Source organism: Staurois parvus, unplaced genomic scaffold, assembly GCF_062004578.1.
Source record: "Staurois parvus isolate SC_StPar_1 unplaced genomic scaffold, SC_StPar_1.0 ptg000145l, whole genome shotgun sequence".
Lineage (NCBI taxonomy): Eukaryota > Metazoa > Chordata > Amphibia > Anura > Ranidae > Staurois > Staurois parvus.
Window position 1 is genome coordinate 9,379,189 of NW_028317941.1, and position 21,262 is coordinate 9,400,450.

Sequence of the window (21,262 nt, forward strand, 5' to 3'; positions counted from 1 at the left end):
GTTACTCAGGGACAGACACAGAATTGTTACTGAGGGCCACAGAACTGTTACTTAGGGCCACAGAATTGTTACTCGCACAGACACAGAATTGTTACTGAGGGACACAGAATTGTTACTCAGGGACAGACACAGAATTGTTACTCAGGGACACAGAATCGTTTAATTAAAGAGTATGTCAGACAACATGCAGAGGAGGCAATGTTTTAGGAGCGAGCAGACGTGGCAGCAGAGGAAGGGGTTGAGGCAGCACTATTCGCAGCCAGAGGCCAGTGCTCCCGGTGTCATCCAGCGGTCGTGTCTCCACCGACAACCCTGCCGTCATCGATTGGTTGGCTCGGTCGTCTTCCTCTTCCCAGGTCACCTCTGACACCTACAGCCAACGGTCGGTGGGTACGTCAGACACAACCGTTAGTTGGCATGGCCCGGGACCTAGCCCACTGAAATCACATGTCCTCTACCTGCCCCTGTCCTTTGGTGTTCCCTCACCAAGCGAAGTATCGCATGCTGTGGGCTCAGCCCCACTGTACAGTGAGGAAGAGCTAACAGAGGGCGGTCAGGAACGGGGGGAGACATCCGCCTTTTCAGCAGCTAGGCGAAGAAGTAGTGGCGAGGAGAGTGGCCCGGTAGCCGGTCTAGAGACAGGTCTGTCTCCTGACCCAGACGCAGCCGAGGGGGCTAGTAGTGAGGCGGAGACCCTACTTGATGATGAGGAGGTTGATCGCACTTGGCAGCCTCGTCGTCATCAGGCAATTTTTTCCGCATCATCAGGAGAAGAGGGTGGCAGCTTGGCAGTGAGCGAAACAGTCGGTGGGTTGCCCAGGAGACAGCAGCAGGGTCGCAGCAGTGTCAGTGGAAGCAGTGTCAGTGGAGCCAAACGGCCACGGAGTAGAGCACCAGCTCCACTGCAGCCTACCACCACGGCCAGTAGTGGTGCCGGTGTGCACGGAGGAAGCAGCAGTCAGCCAGTGAGGAGTATCGGGGGCAAAGTTTCCTACTCGGCGGTGTGGCAATTTTTCGTCAAGCCGCCCGAGGAAGTAAACGTAGCCGTATGTCGACTATGTGGCCAGAAAGTCAAGCGTGGCCAGGGGGCCCATGTTGGGACTACAGCGTTGCGGCAGCATATGCAGCGTCGCCATTTGGTGGCCTGGGAAAACCGTGATAAAGATACGGCGGTTCTGCCCGCCCCAGCCCCCGCTCCATCACCCGCTCCGTTACTTGCTCCGTCACCCGACGTCAATCGCCCTCCATCAGCCAGTCAAGGCTCCAACACCTCTGCTGAGGGGAGTTGTCGCTCGTTGGCATCTTCCGCTCGTTCAGATGCTCCTTCTCCTGCTACTCCTCTTCACGGATTCCGTCAGCAGTCTTTCTTGGAATCCGTTTCCAAGAGACAACAGTTTGCGAGCACGCACCCGACGGTGCAAAAGCTGAACGTCCTCCTGTCCAAGTTGCTGGTGCTGCAGTCCCTCCCTTTCCAACTGGTGGACTCAGCACCTTTCCGAGAAATGATGGCTTGTGCCGCGCCGCGGTGGAGAGTGCCAAGCCGTCATTTCTTCGCCAAAAAGGCAGTGCCAGCCCTGCATTCACATGTAGAAGAGATGGTGGGCCAGTCTTTGAGCATGTCGGTCTCTGCCAAAGTGAACGGCAGCGCCGACGTGTGGAGCTGTAACTATGGTCAGGGACAGTACATGTCATTTACGGCCCACTGGGTGAACGTGGTGCCGTCACAGCCGCACCAGCAACTTGGACAGGTCACGCCGCTTTTGCCTCCACGTTTGCACGTCCTTGGTCCGGCAAAGATGTCCGCCTCTACCACCTCTTCTTCCGCCGTGTCCTCAGCCGCCACCCCCGTGCCAAGTCCCATTACCCGACCGGCATATCACATGTGCAGGGCGCAACGGTGTCACGCTGTTCTGCACCTGGTATGCCTTGGCAAACGTAGTCACACAGGGGAGGAACTTCTGAGTGTAATGAACAGAGAAATCGACAGATGGCTGTCTCCGCGCAAACTGAAAATCGGAACCATGTTGACCGACAACGGAAAGAACATGGTGTCTGCTCTGCGTCAAGGAAGGTTGTGCCATGCGCCATGCATGGCTCACGTGTTCAATCTGGTTGTCAAGCGGTTCCTAAAATCCACCATCCCACTGCAAGACATCCTTAAAATGTCACGTAAACTTTGCATGCATTTCAGCCATTCCTACACCGCAAAGCACACCCTCCTTGAGCTGCAGCGGCAGAACGGAATTCCACAGCATCGCCTGATCTGCGACGTTGCAACAAGGTGGAATTCAACCCTACACATGTTAGACCGCCTTTACGAACAGCGAAAGGCCATCACCGATTTCCTGATGTTACAAGCGGATAAAGGTACTCCCCTGTGTAACTTCGATGTCAGCCATTGGCAGCTCATGCGTGACACCTGCCGCTTGCTCAGGCCCTTTGAGGAGGCCACGCTATTCGTGAGTCGGCAGGACTATGGGATGAACGACGTCATTCCTCTGTTGCACGTCCTTGAACAAATGCTGTTAACAATGGCTGGTCAGGGTGCGGTAGACGTGGCGCACAGATCTCAACGCCACATGACCCCTGTGGGGGCAGGACAGGAAGAAGAGGAGGAGGTAGAGGAGGACATTTGTGCTCAGGAATTATTGAGTGAAATGGGTGGTTTTTCCACTCAGCGGACAGGAGTGGAGGAGCAGGAGCATCTGGTAGAGGAGGAGGAGGAGGAGACAGAGGACCCAGACGCACCGTGGCAGTATGCTGTGGAGATGGAGGCAGGGAGTCCCTCGCATTCCTTGTCACAAATGGCCCATAGCATGCTCGGTTGCTTGCGTAGCGACAGCCGAATAATAACCATCAGACAGAGGGATGACTTTTGGCTGTCCACCTTGTTGGACCCTCGCTACCGTTCAAAAATGGTGGCCTTTTTCACACCTGCTGAGAGGGAGGCCAAAATAACGTACTATAAAAACCACCTATGTAGTCAGCTGGTCTCTGCCTGTCTGCGCCAACGTCCATCCTCAGACACTGTGGGCCCTGTGCGCTCGCGTTCCGCTGCCATGGCAGCAGGGGAGGGGTGGGGTGGTAGGAGCAGTGGCAGCTCCATCAGCAGCGGCTGCCTCAGTCTGCAGTCGATGATGAGTAGCTTTCTTCACCAGCGCAGTGAGGAAACTACTAACCAGCCGCAGCAGCAGCAGCAGCAGCAGCATCAGGTGGACCTGGAGCAGGACCTCAAACAACAGGCTTGGGCCTACTTGGACAGCACCCTGCCAACCGAGGTAGACAATCCCCTTGACTACTGGTCAACGAAACTTGACCTTTGGCCCCAACTAGCTGAATTTGCCCTTGAAAGGCTGTCATGCCCGGCCAGTAGCGTGGCATCGGAGCGCGTGTTTAGTGCGGCAGGAGGTATTGTAACTCCGCGGAGGACACGACTGTCCACCCAAAGTGTGGAGAGACTCACGTTTGTGAAAATGAATCAGGCGTGGATTAGTCTGGATTTCAAACCACCCGTTCCTGACACAACTGACTAAATCCGCCATGAATCATGCCTCAAACATGTGCCACTTTGAGGTCTCCTCACACACTGCTGGTGTGTAGAATTTTTTGACATAGGGTGCTGGCAGATTACGGGCCTCCTATAGCTGCTGCCAGGCCCCTAATCTGCCATAGGCCCCTATATACCGCCTCCTCATGCTGCTGCCAGGTCCAGAGTCTGTCATGGGTCCCTGTACGGCCTCCCATTGCTGCTGTCTCCATCGCCACACTCTGCCATGTGCCACTTTCAGGTCTCCTCACACACTGCTGGTGTGTTGAATTTTTTGACATAGGGTGCTGGCAGATTACGGGCCTCCCATAGCTGCTGCCAGGCCCCTAATCTGCCATGGGCCCCTATATACCGCCTCCTCATGCTGCTGCCAGGTCCAGAGTCTCTCATGGGTCCCTGTACGGCCTCCCATTGCTGCTGTCTCCATCGCCACACTCTGCCATGTGCCACTTTCAGGTCTCCTCACACACTGCTGGTGTGTAGAATTTTTTGACATAGGGTGCTGGCAGATTACGGGCCTCCCATAGCTGCTGCCAGGCCCCTAATCTGCCATAGGCCCCTATATACCGCCTCCTCATGCTGCTGCCAGGTCCAGAGTCTCTCATGGGTCCCTGTACGGCCTCCCATTGCTGCTGTCTCCATCGCCACACTCTGCCATGTGCCACTTTCAGGTCTCCTCACACACTGCTGGTGTGTAGAATTTTTTGACATAGGGTGCTGGCAGATTACGGGCCTCCCATAGCTGCTGCCAGGCCCCTAATCTGCCATGGGCCCCTATATACCGCCTCCTCATGCTGCTGCCAGGTCCAGAGTCTCTCATGGGTCCCTGTACGGCCTCCCATTGCTGCTGTCTCCATCGCCACACTCTGCCATGTGCCACTTTCAGGTCTCCTCACACACTGCTGGTGTGTTGAATTTTTTGACATAGGGTGCTGGCAGATTACGGGCCTCCCATAGCTGCTGCCAGGCCCCTAATCTGCCATGGGCCCCTATATACCGCCTCCTCATGCTGCTGCCAGGTCCACAGTGTCTCATGCCATGTGCCACTTTCAGGTCTCCTCACACTGCTGGTGTGTTGAATTTTTTGACATAGGGTGCTGGCAGATTATGGGCCTCCTATAGCTGCTGCCAGGCCCCTAATCTGCCATAGGCCCCTATATACCGCCTCCTCATGCTGCTGCCAGGTCCAGAGTCTGTCATGGGTCCCTGTACGGCCTCCCATTGCTGCTGTCTCCATCGCCACACTCTGCCATGTGCCACTTTCAGGTCTCCTCACACACTGCTGGTGTGTTCAGTTTTTTGACATAGGGTGCTGGCAGATTACGGGCCTCCCATAGCTGCTGCCAGGCCCCTAATCTGCCATAGGCCCCTATATACCGCCTTCTCATGCTGCTGCCAGGTCCAGAGTCTCTCATGGGTCCCTGTACGGCCTCCCATTGCTGCTGTCTCCATCGCCACACTCTGCCATGTGCCACTTTCAGGTCTCCTCACACACTGCTGGTGTGTAGAATTTTTTGACATAGGGTGCTGGCAGATTACGGGCCTCCCATAGCTGCTGCCAGGCCCCTAATCTGCCATAGGCCCCTATATACCGCCTCCTCATGCTGCTGCCAGGTCCAGAGTCTCTCATGGGTCCCTGTACGGCCTCCCATTGCTGCTGTCTCCATCGCCACACTCTGCCATGTGCCACTTTCAGGTCTCCTCACACACTGCTGGTGTGTAGAATTTTTTGACATAGGGTGCTGGCAGATTACGGGCCTCCCATAGCTGCTGCCAGGCCCCTAATCTGCCATAGGCCCCTATATACCACCTCCTCATGCTGCTGCCAGGTCCAGAGTCTCTCATGGGTCCCTGTACGGCCTCCCATTGCTGCTGTCTCCATCGCCACACTCTGCCATGTGCCACTTTCAGGTCTCCTCACACACTGCTGGTGTGTAGAATTTTTTGACATAGGGTGCTGGCAGATTACGGGCCTCCCATAGCTGCTGCCAGGCCCCTAATCTGCCATGGGCCCCTATATACCGCCTCCTCATGCTGCTGCCAGGTCCACAGTGTCTCATGCCATGTGCCACTTTCAGGTCTCCTCACACTGCTGGTGTGTTGAATTTTTTGACATAGGGTGCTGGCAGATTATGGGCCTCCTATAGCTGCTGCCAGGCCCCTAATCTGCCATAGGCCCCTATATACCGCCTCCTCATGCTGCTGCCAGGTCCAGAGTCTGTCATGGGTCTCTGTACGGCCTCCCATTGCTGCTGTCTCCATCGCCACACTCTGCCATGTGCCACTTTCAGGTCTCCTCACACACTGCTGGTGTGTTCAGTTTTTTGACATAGGGTGCTGGCAGATTACGGGCCTCCCATAGCTGCTGCCAGGCCCCTAATCTGCCATAGGCCCCTATATACCGCCTCCTCATGCTGCTGCCAGGTCCAGAGTCTCTCATGGGTCCCTGTACGGCCTCCCATTGCTGCTGTCTCCATCGCCACACTCTGCCATGTGCCACTTTCAGGTCTCCTCACACACTGCTGGTGTGTAGAATTTTTTGACATAGGGTGCTGGCAGATTACGGGCCTCCCATAGCTGCTGCCAGGCCCCTAATCTGCCATAGGCCCCTATATACCGCCTCCTCATGCTGCTGCCAGGTCCAGAGTCTCTCATGGGTCCCTGTACGGCCTCCCATTGCTGCTGTCTCCATCGCCACACTCTGCCATGTGCCACTTTCAGGTCTCCTCACACACTGCTGGTGTGTTCAGTTTTTTGACATAGGGTGCTGGCAGATTACGGGCCTCCCATAGCTGCTGCCAGGCCCCTAATCTGCCATAGGCCCCTATATACCGCCTCCTCATGCTGCTGCCAAGTCCAGAGTCTGTCATGGGTCCCTGTACGGCCTCCCATTGCTGCTGTCTCCATCGCCACACTCTGCCATGTGCCACTTTCAGGTCTCCTCACACACTGCTGGTGTGTAGAATTTTTTGACATAGGGTGCTGGCAGATTACGGGCCTCCCATAGCTGCTGCCAGGCCCCTAATCTGCCATAGGCCCCTATATACCGCCTCCTCATGCTGCTGCCAGGTCCAGAGTCTCTCATGGGTCCCTGTACGGCCTCCCATTGCTGCTGTCTCCATCGCCACACTCTGCCATGTGCCACTTTCAGGTCTCCTCACACACTGCTGGTGTGTTGAATTTTTTGACATAGGGTGCTGGCAGATTACGGGCCTCCCATAGCTGCTGCCAGGCCCCTAATCTGCCATGGGCCCCTATATACCGCCTCCTCATGCTGCTGCCAGGTCCAGAGTCTCTCATGGGTCCCTGTACGGCCTCCCATTGCTGCTGTCTCCATCGCCATACTCTGCCATGTGCCACTTTCAGGTCTCCTCACACACTGCTGGTGTGTAGAATTTTTTGACATAGGGTGCTGGCAGATTACGGGCCTCCCATAGCTGCTGCCAGGCCCCTAATCTGCCATGGGCCCCTATATACCGCCTCCTCATGCTGCTGCCAGGTCCAGAGTCTCTCATGGGTCCCTGTACGGCCTCCCATTGCTGCTGTCTCCATCGCCACACTCTGCCATGTGCCACTTTCAGGTCTCCTCACACACTGCTGGTGTGTAGAATTTTTTGACATAGGGTGCTGGCAGATTACGGGCCTCCCATTGCTGCTGCCAGGCCCCTAATCTGCCATGGGCCCCTATACCGCCTCCTCATGCTGCTGCCAAGTCCAGAGTGTGTCATGGGTCCCTGTACGGCCTCCCATTGCTGCTGTCTCCATAGCCACACTCTGCCATGTGCCACTTTCAGGTCTCCTCACACTGCTGGTGTGTTGAATTTTTTGACATAGGGTGCTGGCAGATTACGGGCCTCCCATTGCTGCTGCCAGGCACGTAATCTGCCATGGGCCCCCGTACCGACTCCTCATGCTGTGACGTTGCAACAAGGTGGAATTCAACCCTACATATGTTAGACCGCCTTTACGAACAGCGAAAGGCCATCACCGATTTCCTGATGTTAAAAGCGGATAAAGGTACTCCCTGTGTAACTTAGATGTCAGCCATTGGCAGCTCATGCGTGACACCTGCGCTTGCTCAGGCCCTTTGAGGAGGCCACGCTATTCGTGAGTCGCCAGGACTATGGGATGAACGACGTCATTCCTCTGTTGCACGTCCTGGAACAAATGCTGTTAACAATGGCTGGTCAGGGTGCGGTAGACGTGGCGCACAGATCTCAACGCCACATGACCCCTGTGGGGGCAGGACAGGAAGAAGAGGAGGAGGTAGAGGAGGACATTGGTGCTCAGGAATTATTGAGTGAAATGGGTGGTTTTTCCACTCAGCGGACAGGAGTGGAGGAGCAGGAGCATCTGGTAGAGGAGGAGGAGGAGGAGACAGAGGACCCAGACGCACCGTGGCAGTATGCTGTGGAGATGGAGGCAGGGAGTCCCTCGCATTCCTTGGCACAAATGGCCCATAGCATGCTAGGTTGCTTGCGTAGCGACAGCCGAATAATAACCATCAGACAGAGGGATGACTTTTGGCTGTCCACCTTGTTGGACCCTCGCTACCGTTCAAAAATGGTGGCCTTTTTCACACCTGCTGAGAGGGAGGCCAAAATAACGTACTATAAAAACCACCTATGTAGTCAGCTGGTCTCTGCCTGTCTGCGCCAACGTCCATCCTCAGACACTGTGGGCCCTGTGCGCTCGCGTTCCGCTGCCATGGCAGCAGGGGAGGGGTGGGGTGGTAGGAGCAGTGGCAGCTCCACCAGCAGCGGCTGCCTCAGTCTGCAGTCGATGATGAGTAGCTTTCTTCACCAGCGCAGTGAGGAAACTACTAACCAGCCGCAGCAGCAGCAGCAGCAGCAGCATCAGGTGGACCTGGAGCAGGACCTCAAACAACAGGCTTAGGCCTACTTGGACAGCACCCTGCCAACCGAGGTAGACAATCCCCTTGACTACTGGGCAACGAAACTTGACCTTTGGCCCCAACTAGCTGAATTTGCCCTTGAAAGGCTGTCATGCCCGGCCAGTAGCGTGGCATCGGAGCCCGTGTTTAGTGCGGCAGGAGGTATTGCAACTCCGCGGAGGACACGACTGTCCACCCAAAGTGTGGAGAGACTGACGTTTGTGAAAATGAATCAGGCGTGGATTAGTCTGGATTTCAAACCACCAGTTCCTGACACAACTGACTAAATCCGCCATGAATCATGCCCCAAACATGTGCCACTTTCAGGTCTCCTCACACTGCTGGTGTGTTCCATTTTTTGTCATAGGGTGCTGGCAGATTACGGGCCTCCCATAGCTGCTGCCAGGCCCCTAATCTGCCATGGGCCCCTATACCGCCTCCTCATGCTGCTGCCAAGTCCAGAGTCTCTCATGGGTCCCTGTACGGCCTCCCATTGCTGCTGTCTCCATCGCCACACTCTGCCATGTGCCACTTTCAGGTCTCCTCACACTGCTGGTGGGTTCCATTTTTTGTCATAGGGTGCTGGCAGATTACGGGCCTCCCATAGCTGCTGCCAGGCCCCTAATCTGCCATGGGCCCCCGTACCGACTCCTCATGCTGCTGCCAGGCCCGTAATCTGTCATGGGCCCCTGTTGTCGCTTGTTGGCATATTCCGCTCGTTCAGATGCTCCTTCTCCTGCTACTCCTCTTCACGGATTCCGTCAGCAGTCTTTCTTGGAATCCGTTTCCAAGAGACAACAGTTTGCGAGCACGCACCAGACGGTGCAGAAACTGAACGTCCTCCTGTCCAAGTTGCTGCTGCCAGGCTCGTAATCTGTCATGCGCCCCTGTACCGCCTCCTCATGCTGCTGCCAGGTCCAGAGTGTGTCATGGGCCCCCGTACCGACTCCAAATGCTGCTGCCAGGCCCGTAATTTGTCATGGGCCCCTGTACCGCCTCCCCATGCTGCTGCCAGGTCCAGATTGTGTCATGGGTCCCTGTACGGCCTCCCTTTGCTGCTGCCAGGCCCGTAATCTGCCATGGGCCCCTGTACCGCCTCCTCATGCTGCTGCCAGGTCCAGAGTGTGTCATGGGTCCCTGTACGGCCTCCCATTGCTGCTTTCTCTATCGCCACACTCTGCCATGTGCCACTTTCAGGTCTCCTCACACTGCTGGTGGTTTCCATTTTTGTCATAGGGTGCTGTATGGCCTCCCATTGCTGCTGCCTCCACCGCCACACTGTGGCTCCACACTCTGGTTTTGGCCCCGTGACTGACCAAATGAGTGAAGTGTGCGGTGATTCTAAGATCGACGGCACTCATCTGCATGTCATACTGCCTGACAGTATTATTTCTCTTCCCCATATTTGACTCGAATCGAAGTTTTTCCACGAATTCGCCGAATCAGTCGAATCGAATTTTTGAATACTTCGCTCATCTCTACATATGACCTACTTTCTGAGTGTTTTGGATGCAGAAAAAAAGCAACTGAAGTGCATGTAGTGTGAACTGGCCCTAAAGCATATCCAATAAAATCAAATCTCTTCATATATTTAGGACAAAATGTATTCTGCTACATGTCTCTGGTAAAAAAAAATATCCCAATAAGTGTATATTAATATATATTATATAATTGAAAGTTATAGCGTCTACAAACTATGGAGTGTGTGTATGTGTGTATGTGTATGTATTTGTGTGTGTATGTGTATATATATATATCTCGTGTGTGTGTGTGTGTGTGTATACACACACACACACACACATATATATATATATAATCCATTTAGTCATATCTGACCTTTGGCGATTGCATGGCCCGTCACTCGTAAGCAACTTTTTCCAAGAATTCTCTTAGCAATTATTTTACAGGGTAGGTTGCCAGGTCTTTCCCCAACCCCTACCATGCAGGAGATCCCACATGGCCAGGGATGAAACTAGGACAATTTAAACAGGAGCCAATTAACCTACCAGCAAGTCTATGGAGTGTGGGAGGAAACCGGAGTACCCGTAGGAAACCCACGCGAACAGGGAGAACATGCAAACTTCATGCCCCAATTGCTGCAAGGCAGAAGTGCTAGCCATTAAGCCACTGTGATATATATATATATATATATATATATATATATTTGAAAATTGATCAATCCTGATGTGTCTCATTTCTTGAGGCCCTAAAACACCAGGAAAGTACAATTACTACACAAATGACCCCTTTTTACAAAGTAGACAGTCTGAGGTATTTTTTTTTTTTTCCATACTGTCCCCAGTGCAGTACAGTGTTATCAATGCCTTCATGAACTGCTTGCTTTTGATTGTGATCTGTGAAGTACGGTTTGCCACGGTACCATGTGATTGCTTTGGGCCAATCACAATAGTAAGAAAGCTGTTTATGAATGAAACCTCATTCAGGACAGGTTGTTTACATTGTTATCATATGATCGCTATGACCAATCATAGCGATCACATGATGCCCAGTTACTGATTACCAGTAACAGTGATCCGCTCTGTGCAGGCTCATACATGATTGAGCCTGCACATTCCACCCTGCCACAGTAAGTCTACTGTGTGGGAGTGGCAAGTGGTTAAAGTGTAACTAAAGACAAAACTTCTTTCCCTTTTTTTTTTTTTTTTTTTTTTTTTTTTTTTTTAAGTTTTGTATAGAGTGGAGAGGGATTAGAACACCTATTGGGTTTTCATTGCCTTCTGTGCCCCCCATTAGGGAAATTCACCCACTCTATTATTTCTCCTGTTTACCATTATCATGTAAAGTAAAAGAAAATCCCAAATTTCATGTTGTCCCCAAAACCAGAATAGATGGGATTTCTTCCAATGCTGACACTAGCTCTGGTGACAACCAGGGATTTCCTCACTTTAAAGATGTAGCACCCTCCTAGAAGTAGTGCAGGATGTTAGGTAAATTTATTTGGCTCCTCTGTAATCTGTGCTGTAGGGGTTTATTGTTCAGGGCTTCTTGGTGTCTCATAGGCTGCTGATCTAATTACGTCCCCTGTATTCAAGTTAATTCTAGAATTATAGTGGAAGGAAGAACAGAGTGGGCAGCCTGAATATTTATGGGGCTCTAGCCAATCCTGGGTAGGTGTTCCCAGTAGGTGGTAAGAGAGCCCATAAATAGTCTGAGGCAGCAGTGGAAAGTTCCTGCGTCCAGTCCTGCTGGAGAAGACTCCTGTGCAGGCGCTCTGCCCCTGTGGCAGGAGTGCTAGAGAAGCCTTTGTGAAGACAATAATTTCCCAGATAGGTTTAGCTGGGGGGCCTGTTTGCAAGCATAAGTCCTGAAATCAATCTGGATCAGGAGAGCGCTCACTGGAGGGAGAGTCAGGAAGAAGTTGGGGGGGGGGGGAGCGTGTGTCCAACTGTCCTAATGGAGGTGTTAGCTTGCATCTCGTCTTGAAGAGCCTGGTGGATATCAGAATGAGGCAACTGATGATCATGTGGCTACGTAAGTAGATTGTCCATGTGCTGAAAAGTCAGTGGCTATGTGTAGCATTTGATATCTGGAAGAAGTAACAGTCACTGTGAACCTAGAAAATATGTGGCACATTCATTTTGTGCTCTTCACCAAGATAGATAAGGAGTCCTCAAATTGTCCAGTTCCTCAGTTTCCAAGTTTAATGTTCCCAATAAAAACCCTAAAAAGACAACCCTAGACTGCTTCTTCAAGCCAGCGGAAGAGTGAAGAAAATGCTGTGTGCTTGGTTGTGTGTGCCTTATCTGGGGGAATTGGACTACATTTACCAGTGGGTCTTTAAGGGGTGCTCTACAGAGAGATTTTCACTCTCTGCCTGTTTTGACTCTGGGACAGAAAATGAAGCAAAATTCCCTCAATGGGATGCAGATAGCAAAATAAACCTTACAGAGGTTATAGCCTCCCCTACTCTATCCTTAATTGGGGGGGGGGGGGGAGTTATGTCTTACATTCTATTTTAATAGAAGTGACTAGCACACAGTTGCCCATGTTCTCACACTCCTAATAACTTTATAAAAGTCCCTATTTTATACCTCTCATCCGAAGCCCCAGTCTTGTTCCTTTAATAATCATTTCATACAGTCTTAAAACAAATGTGCTAATGTTCACAAAATAAGTTAGAACATAAAAAAATCTAATTGGCCAGGTGCTATGGGTGTTAAATGAGAGGGTGGACAATGCCATATAGAACAACCCAAGTTTTTAATGCAAAATGTACTTGTTCTCTATGTATCAGAACTAAAACAGAGACAGTTGTTAAGGAAAGGGGGACAAAGGGATCCACCAGAGGAGGAACTTTATCTCCAACTGTGGGGCACTTGGGAAGCTATGCTATTTTTCCAATGAGTGCGAGATCATAAGGTCCCTTTTACATGGGTGTTCCATTTATCAACGTTTCATATGTCTTTTTTTTTTTTTTTTTTGGATGGAAAACGGACAGCAATTCATTCCTATGGGATTGCATATGTAAACAAATTATCATCTGTTTTACATCCATGTCTGGTCGGGACTATTCTTTTAAATGGAGCAAGGCTGCGTTCTTTTCTGTTCAGACGGATCTGAATGGATGTCGCCTATACGTCTGTTTCATTTGTGTCCGTTTCTTTAGACAGGAAACATATTTTTTGTTCACTTTTGTCACCTATGATTAGTTTCTTCAAAGTCTAAAAAAAATGGATGTCAACCGAGCTGAAGACTGATAAGTAAATTGATGTAACCTTGTCTTTTCTTGGCAAAACAAAAAATTTACTGAACTGATGACACCTGTCTGAAATGACCCATAAGGCCTCATGCACACTGGGTATTAAGCCCTGGTTCATTGTGCAATGGTGTTTAGCTGTGGCTGGAAGTCACAGACATACTGCCCATCCCTGCTGCCAGCAGCCTGTCAAACTACTGCCCTAAACTACTGCCATAAACAGAAGAGCCTGTGCCCTCCAGCTTCAGCTAAACACCAGAACCCCATGCACTAGGGCTAAACACTCACTGTGTATGAGGCTTCAAATTGTTACTAAACCCAGGACCCTGCATTCACTATATCTGGTCTCCCACAGTACACAGAACATGGAAGTGCAATTATTTTAGTATTTGGTAAATATAAACCGCTAAATACTTTTTTCTCATTATAGGTTTTGTGACTTCTATCAGTGTCCTGCCAAGCACTGATTAAAGCTTGTAGGATGAGTTTTCAGTCTCCTGTAAGGGGATGCAGGACCCCTGACCTCTGTCTGGACAGCCCTGATTGGTCCTGTGCTGATCATATGCACTCTCCCAAGAAAAAAAAAAAAACCTCACTAGCAGTACAAACTGAGCATGCGCAGAGTGTCCCAGCATGATATGTCTTATCAGGAGATAAGAGGGGGATACTGGAAGAAGGTGAGGGTCAGAGAAGATGGGATCAAATCGAGTTTATATACAATGCAAAGGATTACCCTTTAGGTTCCACAGTGACTATAACAAACATGTTTTACTGTTTTTACTTATTTTACTGTTGTGGGTTTAGTAACACTGTAAGCAACATTCTAGTCTCAAACCTTTGACTGTCTACTTTTAAGCATTTGCTTAAAGCCTAATTCCAGACTGAATCCCACGCACACTGCAAGGATTAGATGCTCATTATATCTAAGGATGCAGAAATTAGAAGTAATGCTTACATGCCCCAGCAGGCTCGGCCAGCAGTGCTTCCAGTCCCCTTCAGCCTCCTCCCTAATTCCCTCATGGCCACAGTCGAATTCCAGCCTCCTCCACAAATAATGTAGAGTAATAGCCCCACATTGTATGTGATAATGCTGAGAGACCGCCCACAGACCAGTGTTTCAGGGAGAAGAGGGCAGCAGCTGAGCATAAGATAAATAATAATGCCTGTTTTCAATCCCCTAGACATAGTGAGCAATTAACCTGCAGAGTGCTGGTGGGGCCCACTGCAGAAGCAGATTTTTTTTTTTATCTAATTCCTGGAATTAGGTTTTTTAGTTTGGATAGATTGGAGAAGAGGTGAAAATTTGTTAGGCTTAAATTTGGCCTGCGGACCAACAGGGAAAATGTACCCCACTTACTGTCTCTGTGATTCCTGCACAAGAAAAAGGATCCGGTAAAGCAGGAGATCAAGGAAGCATTAGGGCAGAAAAGCCCCATCTATAATCATCTTCACCCTTGGTTACAAAATAATTCATAAGTGTGGGCCCACCACTTCACTGCTGACCTCCTGGGTTTAGGCTTGAGCTTTCCTAAATCAGCTGTCGCATATCAAGTAGTTTAAAGCGGAACTTCACCCAAAAGGGGAAGTTCTCATTGTTTGACCCCTCCACTGCCACATTTGGCATTTTGGTTTTTTTTTTGGGGGGGGGCAGGTACCTGGTTTTGACAGGTACACGCTCCCACTTTTGGTCAGATGCACCGTGTCAATCTGATTCGGAAGTTCAGCCGCCCTCTGCTTCCCCGCAGCCTTCTGGAACACTTCACAGGTCCCAGAAGACTGCAGGACCATTCACAAATCGCAGCATGCTTTGTGCACATAAAGAAGGAAACCAGCTTTGAAGCTGCAAGGCTTCACTTTCAGTTTACCTTACTGAAGATGCCCATACTTGCACCCATAGCCGACTGAAGAATCGGCTTGGGTGAGGACATCCCAGGATCCCTATAAAAAAAAGTCAGCAGCTACAAAATTTGTAGAACTTTAAAATTTTTGGCAGGAGCTTGGAGCTCTGCTTTAATTGTTCACCCAGTGGATTAGTTCATCCAGTGGAAAAAGTGGTCCAATCCTGTGCGAAGGCATCTTTAGTGGTTACAAGCACCACCTACATCTTCTAGACCTCTAGACAAAAACTGTTTAAAACATATATATGAATTAATTTACAAGTTGATGTAATCCATATATATGTTTTAGTGTTTACAGTTCATGTTATGTATCATATTTGTTTTACTGAGTTGAAAATAACTGTGAACAGTATTTGAGCAGTTTTACACTGTAATGGGATGAGCCCAATATGACCAAGAAGAAAAGTTCATTTTATAATTTATGTTTACAATTCTATTCTTAAACTGATCTAATATTTTTTTCCAGTAAACAATGGCAGGATGGGATCTACTTAAAATATTGCTTGATGAAGTCCAGGAACATTCCACCCCCGCTGGAAAGGTCTGGTTGACTGTGCTCTTCATCTTTAGAATTCTAATTCTCAGCCTGGCAGGAGACTCAGTTTGGGGAGATGAACAGTCTGATTTCGTCTGCAATACTGTACAGCCAGGATGTACCAATGTCTGTTATGATAAGGCTTTCCCTATTTCACATATACGGTATTGGGTTTTGCAGTTCCTTTTTGTCAGCTCTCCAACCTTGATCTACCTTGCACATGTAATTTATTTGTCTAGGAGAGAGGAGAAGCTGAGACGCCAGAATAACGAAATGAAGACCATTGAAGCTACAGAATCAAAAGTGAAGAGTAACCTTAAAACTGAATCTCCTAATGAGAAAGTTAAAATTCAAGGAGCGTTAATGTGTACCTACGCAACCAGTGTTGTCTTCAAAAGCATCTTTGAAGCTGCATTTGTTTGCGGTCAGTGGTACCTCTATGGTTTTGTGATGCCTCCAATCTTTGTGTGTATTGGAAAGCCTTGTCCTCATGTGGTGGACTGTTTTGTCTCCCGACCTATGGAAAAAACTATTTTCATCATCTTTATGCTGGTGGTGTCCCTTATCTCTTTGCTTCTGAATTTGCTGGAACTTATTCACCTCGCCTGTAAACAGTTTAAGCAGACTGTTAAAACTGGAGTTCTTTGCCATCCTACTGGAGGCTACACAAGCACACAGCTAACCAATCTTCTACATCCCCATCAATCTTACCTTAATCCTTCAGCATGTGATCAAGAAACAGAGCTGCCAGTTTACAATAAAAACTCTGAAAGTAGCAGCTGTCTAGAGAAAGCCAAGGCATCCTCTGAGTGCTGGTCCCAGAGTGAATTATCTGTTGCAGTTACAAATGCACCTAGTTCAAAGACCAACCTGGCTTCCAATGCAATCAGCTACCAGACATCTAGCAAACAACAATATGTCTAGTTATTTGCCAGGTCAAACTTGTATTTATTAAGGCGTAGAGACTATGAACTGTTGTGGGAGTTGCTTCACAGGGTGGGCACATGAATTTAGTCGTCTTTCAGATGGCCAAACCTTATGGTGCAGATGATATTTTGCATTCACATGATATAGGCAGAAATATGAAAATAAAAAAAAAGTTTCACTATTTCCTACATTGGTTTGTTATTGAGTTCTCTTGGCTTGTTTTTAAAGTTGCAACTAAATGTTAATGTCATGGGTTAGCGTGGACCATTCATATCTTCGTTAGATGGCAAGAGCTTCCTAAGGAGCATCTTGTCTTCACCATGGACTCCCACAAGGAAGTATGTGTTTTGCTTCTTACCCACTTAACCTCCAGAAAATTTTACCCCCTTCATGACCAGGGCATTTTTTGCTATTTAGCACTGCGCTACTTTAACTGGTCATTGCGCAATCATGCAACAATGTGCCCAAATTAAATTTTATATATTTTTTTTTTCCACAAACAGAGCTTTCTTTTGATGGTATTTAATCACCACTGGGTTTTTTTATTTTTTGCTATTAAAAAAACATTTTTGAAAAAAAAACCCACATTTTTCTTGGTTCGTTTTAAACTTTTGCAAATAAATAATCTTTAATTATAAAGACATTACAAGACATAACTTCTTTGGTTAAAAAAAAATCCAGTTTGGTGTGTATTGTTTAGTCTGTCTGAAAGCTGAGTCTAAAAACTATGGTGTGCACTGCATATATACAGGATGAGCACAAAAACAGTATGAAGCAATAACATTTTTTTTGTTTTACACCAGTGCAGTACAGCATCACCATATGACTGGTGTGATGATCAGGGATACTGACTGTTGACTAAAAAAATGTTTGTTTGTGTTTTTTTTAACTTTTTTTTTCTGTTAACCTCTTGCCGCCTAGCCACTGTATAAATACGGTGGCAGGGCGGCACGGGCAGGCAAAACCACGGTTTAAAACGTGTGTTTTGTAAACAGGTAGGGGGCGCGCGCGAGGCGCGACGCCGCCCTACCTGTCCCCCTGATCACGGCCGCGGATGTCAGTCGCCGGGTCACAGCCGGTCCTTACCGGCTATGTCCCGGCGATCAGTGCCAATCAGTGACAGAGAGCACAGCTGCAGTAGCTGTGCTTTCTGTCACTTCCCTGACAGCTCGAGTACAAGCTGATCGGGACAGAAGAGTTTCTCTCCCGATCAGCCTGTCCCCATCCAGTACACACCCCCGCCCCTAGTAAAACACTCCCCTGCACACAGATAACCCTTCCCTGAAAAATAAAGTTAACCCCTTCCTCCCCAGTGCCATTAGTACAGTGTCAGTGTTTTGTTTTTTTTTTGCACTGATCACTGTATTGGTGTCACTGGGGATGTCAGTGACCCCAAGTCAGTATGCCCCAATGTCAGAATGTCCGCCGCAGTCCCGCCATAAGTCGCTGATCGCCGTCATAAGTTGCTGATCGCCGCCATAAGTCGCTGATTGCCGCCATTTTTAGTATAAAAAAACCCTTAAAAATCCCAGTATCTTTCCCGCCATTTGTAAACGCTGTAACTTTCACGTAAACCAATTAATTTACACGTATTGGGTTTTTTTTTTTTTTTTTAGCAAAGACATGTCGCAGAATGCATTTTGGCAGAAATTTAGGACTAAGTTTGATTTTTAATTTTTTTCTTACTGGACATGTTTTATAGCAAAAAGTCCAAAATATATATTTTTTTTTTCCGCACAGGCAATCAAATACCACCGAAAGAAAGCTCAATTTGTGGGGAAAAAAAGGATGTAAATTTCATTTATGTACCGTATTGCATGACCGCGCAATTGTCCGTTAAACTAGCACAGCGCTGTATAGCAAAAAAATGGCGTAAATTGCAGTATCTATACCGTAGTTTGTAGATGCTATAACTTTTACACAAAGCAATCAATATACACTTATTGGGATTTTTTTTTACTAAAATCATGTAGCAGAATACATTTTGGCCTAAATTTATAACCAACTTTGAGTTTACTATATATTTTTTATAGCTGAAAGTAAAAAATATTGTTTTTCTTCAAAATTTTTGGCCTTTTTTTGTTTATAGAGTGAAAAATAAAAAGCGCACAGGTGATCAAATACCACTGAAAGAAAGCTCTATTTGTGTGAAAAAAGACGTAAATTTCGCTTGGGTGCAGCATTGCATGACCGCGCAATTATCAGTTGAATTAGTGCAGCGCCAAGTAGCAAAAAGAGGCCTGGTCATTAAGGGGGGTAAATCCTCTGGAGGTCAAGTGGTTATTGTGTTTTTTTTTTTTTCTTCTGGTTTTTTTTTTTGCATACTGTCATCAAAGTAGTTTAGGAGTGATCAAGGATTTTATTTTTCTTTTTATACTGCTATTGCTTTATAACAGTGATGATCAATCATGACAGCTTGATTTCTGTTGACATGCTGTGACTGGCTACAGTTAATCACATGGTACAGGGTGCCAAGTGATAGCTGTGGGCCAATCACAGCTTCACAACAGTAAGCAAGTGATCCCATGATACAGCAGCCAGGTACAAAGTGTCCTATGGACACAGCGGTCATGTGTTCAGTGACTTACCAGTACATCGCTGAGCCTGGCTGTGCCACCCAATTGCAGTAAAAGTTCTATGGACAGGCAGCAAGTGGTTAATGTTATTCATCCTATGTATGACAGATGACATATGAACAGTAACAGTAAGGTCAAATAGTAATTATTAATGTTAAAGTGTTACTAAACCCAGGACCCTGCATTCACTGTATCTGGTTGCCCACAGTACACACAACATGGAAATGCAATTATTTTAGTAAATTAAAAACTGCTAAGTACCTTTTCTCATCAGCAGTTAGAGCAGTCTTGTGACTTCAGTAGAGCACTGGTTACAGCTTGTAGGAGGAGTTTTCTTTCTGCTCTAGGGAAGATGTGAAACCGCTGACCCTCTGTCTGGACAGTGCTCATTCGCCCTGTGCTGATCACATGCACCCTCCCAAGAAAAAAAAAAAACCTCTAGCAATACACAGCAAGCTGAGCATGTGCATGTGACCACAGGTTCAGTCTGTATCAGGTGGTCATTTCAACAAGAGGAGGGGCAGATAAGACAGGGTCAAACAGCCTTTTTACACAATGCAGAGGATTAACCTCTTAGGATCAACAGTGAGTATAACAAGCAAACTTACTGCATAAACAGACTGATTTATTTCAGTGGTATTTGATCACTTGTGAGCTTTTTATTTTTCACGCTATAAACAAAAAACTCAAAAATTTTGAAGAAAACTGATATTTTTTTACTTTTTGCTATAAAAAATATATTGTAAAGTCAAAGTTAGTCATAAATTTAGGCCAAAATGTATTCTGCTACATGTTTTTGGAAAAAAATCCCAATAAGTGTATATTGATTGCTTTGTGTGAAAATTAAAGCATCTACAAACTATGGTATAGATACTGCAATTTATGTCATTTTGTTTGCTATACAGGGCTGCACTAGTTTAACTGATAATTGCACAGTCATGCAATACGGTACATAAATTTAATTTATGCCTTTTTTCACACAAATAGAGTTTTCTTTCTGTGGTATTTGATCACCTGTGCGCTTTTTTATTTTTGGCGCTATAAACAAGCATTTTTGAAAAAATTAAAAAAAAAACTATTCTCTCATTTCTGTCATAAATAATATCCAAAGGACTCAAGTTTCATCATAAATTTAGGCCAAAATGTATTCTGCTACATGTTTTTGGTTAAAAAAAATCCCAATAAGTGCATATTGATTGCTTTGTGTGAAAGTTATAGCATCTACAAACTATGGTATAGATAATGGAATTTACACAGCTTTTACTTTCTAACTGCCCATCACATTTCTTGAGGTGCTAAAATACCAGGGCAGTACAAACACCCCCAAATGACCCCTTTTCAGAAAGTAGACACCCTAAGCTATCAGGTGAGAGGCATATTGAGTCCATGGATGATTTATTTTTTTCCCACAAGTTTTTGGAAAATGACAAAAACATTTTTTTTTTTTTTAAACAAAGTTGTCATTTTTAATTATATATTTCTCACACAAGCCATGGGTATATGTGAAATTACACCTGAAAATATAATCTGCTACTTCTACTGAGTATGGGAATACAACATGTGTGAGACTTTTTGGGAGCCTAGCCACATACAAGAGCCTGAAATCCAATGACCACTTTGAAAGCCTGACGGTGTGTAACTTCCACATTTCACTTCCTCACTACCTATCACAGTTTCGGAGGCCCTGAAATGCCACGATAGCACCAAGCACACCCAATTAACCCCTTTTTAGACACCCCAAGAAATGTAAAAAGTGGCATGGTGAGTGTTTAGCAGATCTCATTTTTTCTAACAAGGTTTTGAAATGGAAAACAAAAACATTTTTTCTTTTTTATTTCTTTATTTTTCAAAAACTTGTGGCAACAAACGAGATCTACAAAATACTAATTTCCTCTTTTTTTATGCTATCACAGGGTATGCAAATATTCCCTATAACTTCAATGGGCATTGTCATATATTCTTTTTTGAGAAATCTGGGGTCTATCAGACTCTAGATATCTCCTCTGCCCTTACATTATCTAATCTCACCAAGATCGGTGTGATCAGTTAATTTCCCATTTTACACATGGCGCTGTTTATATACTGCAAAACTGAAGTGATGAAATGCTCGTAGCTTTCGATTTCTTAGACTATAGAGATGATTGGCACCATTCCGGTCTCCAATCAGC

At 47.3% G+C, this 21,262-nt stretch overlaps 1 protein-coding gene across 1 annotated transcript; it reads left to right on the forward strand.

The window, feature by feature from the left end:
• The first annotated feature begins 15,501 nt into the window (after window positions 1-15,501).
• On the forward strand, window positions 15,502-16,599 carry LOC149464922 (gap junction alpha-2 protein-like). Its single transcript, XM_089673947.1, has one exon. The coding sequence runs from the start codon at window positions 15,529-15,531 to the stop codon at window positions 16,513-16,515; it is 987 nt and encodes a 328-aa protein (XP_089530073.1). The 5' UTR covers window positions 15,502-15,528; the 3' UTR covers window positions 16,516-16,599.
• Window positions 16,600-21,262: the final 4,663 nt, after the last annotated feature.